This window comes from Helianthus annuus, chromosome 1 (genome assembly GCF_002127325.2).
Source record: "Helianthus annuus cultivar XRQ/B chromosome 1, HanXRQr2.0-SUNRISE, whole genome shotgun sequence".
Taxonomy (NCBI): domain Eukaryota; kingdom Viridiplantae; phylum Streptophyta; class Magnoliopsida; order Asterales; family Asteraceae; genus Helianthus; species Helianthus annuus.
In genome coordinates, this window is record NC_035433.2 from 70,499,912 (window position 1) to 70,502,060 (window position 2,149).

General features: G+C 39.1%; 1 protein-coding gene across 1 annotated transcript; it reads right to left on the minus strand.

Annotated features, from left to right (window-relative positions):
• Nucleotides 1-774: 774 nt before the first annotated feature.
• On the minus strand, nucleotides 775-1,557 carry LOC110868421 (17.3 kDa class I heat shock protein). The gene has a single exon (XM_022117584.2). The coding sequence runs from the start codon at nucleotides 1,420-1,422 to the stop codon at nucleotides 955-957; it is 468 nt and encodes a 155-aa protein (XP_021973276.1). The 5' UTR covers nucleotides 1,423-1,557; the 3' UTR covers nucleotides 775-954.
• Between the last annotated feature and the right edge of the window lie 592 nt (nucleotides 1,558-2,149).

A 2,149-nucleotide genomic window follows, 5' to 3' on the forward strand; every position in this document is an offset into this window, starting at 1 on the left:
AACAACAAGTAATTAAAACATTTAAGCTAATAACTGTTACCGGAAAGCTTTCGGGCACCCAGTTGTCGCTAGAATACTGTCCGAAGACATAGTTACCGTCACAGTATGATGACATTTCACACTTCAGGATGATAAGAACACAAATGCAAACAAGAGTTTCTTTCGAAGAAATAGTAGAAGAAACAGAATGAAATGAATGTTGAATGCTCGGGTGGACCAACAATGCACTGTATGTTGCACTTTATATAAAATATAGACGCCTCGTATAGCTCTAGACGCCCCATATTGTTTTAAGTCACATGTCAGACACATAGTCAAATCAGTCTCTAAGACGCCTCGTATAGGCCTATACGAGGCGTCTTAGCACCCTCGTATTGTTCCCTCGTACAGGCCTAGACTCCCCGTCTGATGTGACGTTGTACGAGGTTCAGAGGTTGGTCGGAAAAAGTAACCCTAGACGCCTCGTATAGGCCTATACGAGGCGTCTAGTAAGGTGTGGAAATAGGAAGTTGGGTGTAGGAATATGTACACCCTATGTAAATTATGTATCTCAGTGCAACCACAACTGTGAATCGAATTCAGAAGCCAACAAGCATTTTATTCATCATCAAAGATAACACAGAAAAGTATACAACTTATGCTAGACATGACATTGAACACGTTGTGGACTAACAACTTCACGCACAAGAAAACCCGTACTTAAGAATTTGATATGATGATAATATTTATAAATCATGAATTTTTTTAACCCTAGATTTCAACAAACCTGTAATCTTGTATCGAATTTAGAAGCTAACAAGCATTTTATTCATAAAGGAAGTTACAGAAAAAGTATACAACTTATGCTTGGTACATTTCATTGAACACGTTGTGGACTGACACAAACACTTCACACCAAGGAAAATTAAATTAACTTTGGACTTGACAGGATCTGTTTCTAAAATCACAATTTTTTTAACCTGAGATTTCAATAGACTTGACATCAGGTTTCTTCGCTTCTTCTTTGGGCACCGTAATTGTGAGCACTCCATTTTCCATGGCCGCCTTCACCTGATCCATTTTAGCATTCTCCGGCAACCTGAACCTCCTTGTGAACTTCCCGCTGCTTCGTTCTACCCGATGCCATTTATCATTCTTATCTTCTTTCTCCACGTTCCTCTCACCGGTGATCTGTAAGATGTTTCCGTCTTCTACCTCCACCTTCACTTCTTCTTTCTTGATCCCAGGAAGATCCGCCTTGAACACATGAGCTTCTGGGGTTTCCTTCCAATCCACACGGGCGTTTACCAATGCAGAAGTTTCCCTAGAAACATCAATCGAAGATGAAATGGGGAAGTCTTTGAATGGGTCCCAGACGTCTAGGGAAAAGGGGTCGAAGACGTTGCTCCTTCGGCCACCGAACAAGCTGGGGATGATCGACATTTTCTAATGTTTGGTTGAAACTGTTTAAAGAGCTTGTTTGTTTTCTGGATTGTGTAGGTATTTCTCTGATACAGTTGTTTTCTTGCTGAATTTTGGTGTGAAGTTGAAGGAGTAGGAAGGATTTATATATATTTGGATGGTATCTTCGGGAACTTTCAAGATGACTGGTTGATAATGAAATCGATAGTCGCTGGAATTATGAAGAACGGTCTTGATCTTTCTATGGGCCTCTATGTTTCAACTCCCTAATCCTGGCCCATTTGTGCAGTGTAATTAAATGTAGGCTGGGAGGCTGGATGGGCCTGTTGGTACTAAATAAGTAAATAATGAGCTAATGAATCTCCCTCTTTTGCCATTTGACTTCCCAATCAAACTCATAGTAAATCCATTGTATTCCAAAAGCTCATAGCATTGGTCTAACAAACCCTACTTTACTTCTTCCTCTCAACCAATAATGCTTACACCTTAACTCATCCAAAAAATGGGATATCGTGTAATAAGCATTTGATATTTAGCAATTCCAATTATAAAATAATCGTAAAAATACAAACATATGACAAGAAGAGAACAATAGCCTGACAAGGGTTCGGTTCAATTTAGGTGCCCAGTTAGCTACCTAAGTCCTAACACATCACATTTATTTGATATATTGATTAGGTGAATATCCTATCTATTTTATGCTAGGCTAAGTATCTGGTTCAGTTTTTTGTTTTTGTAATGAAAGATA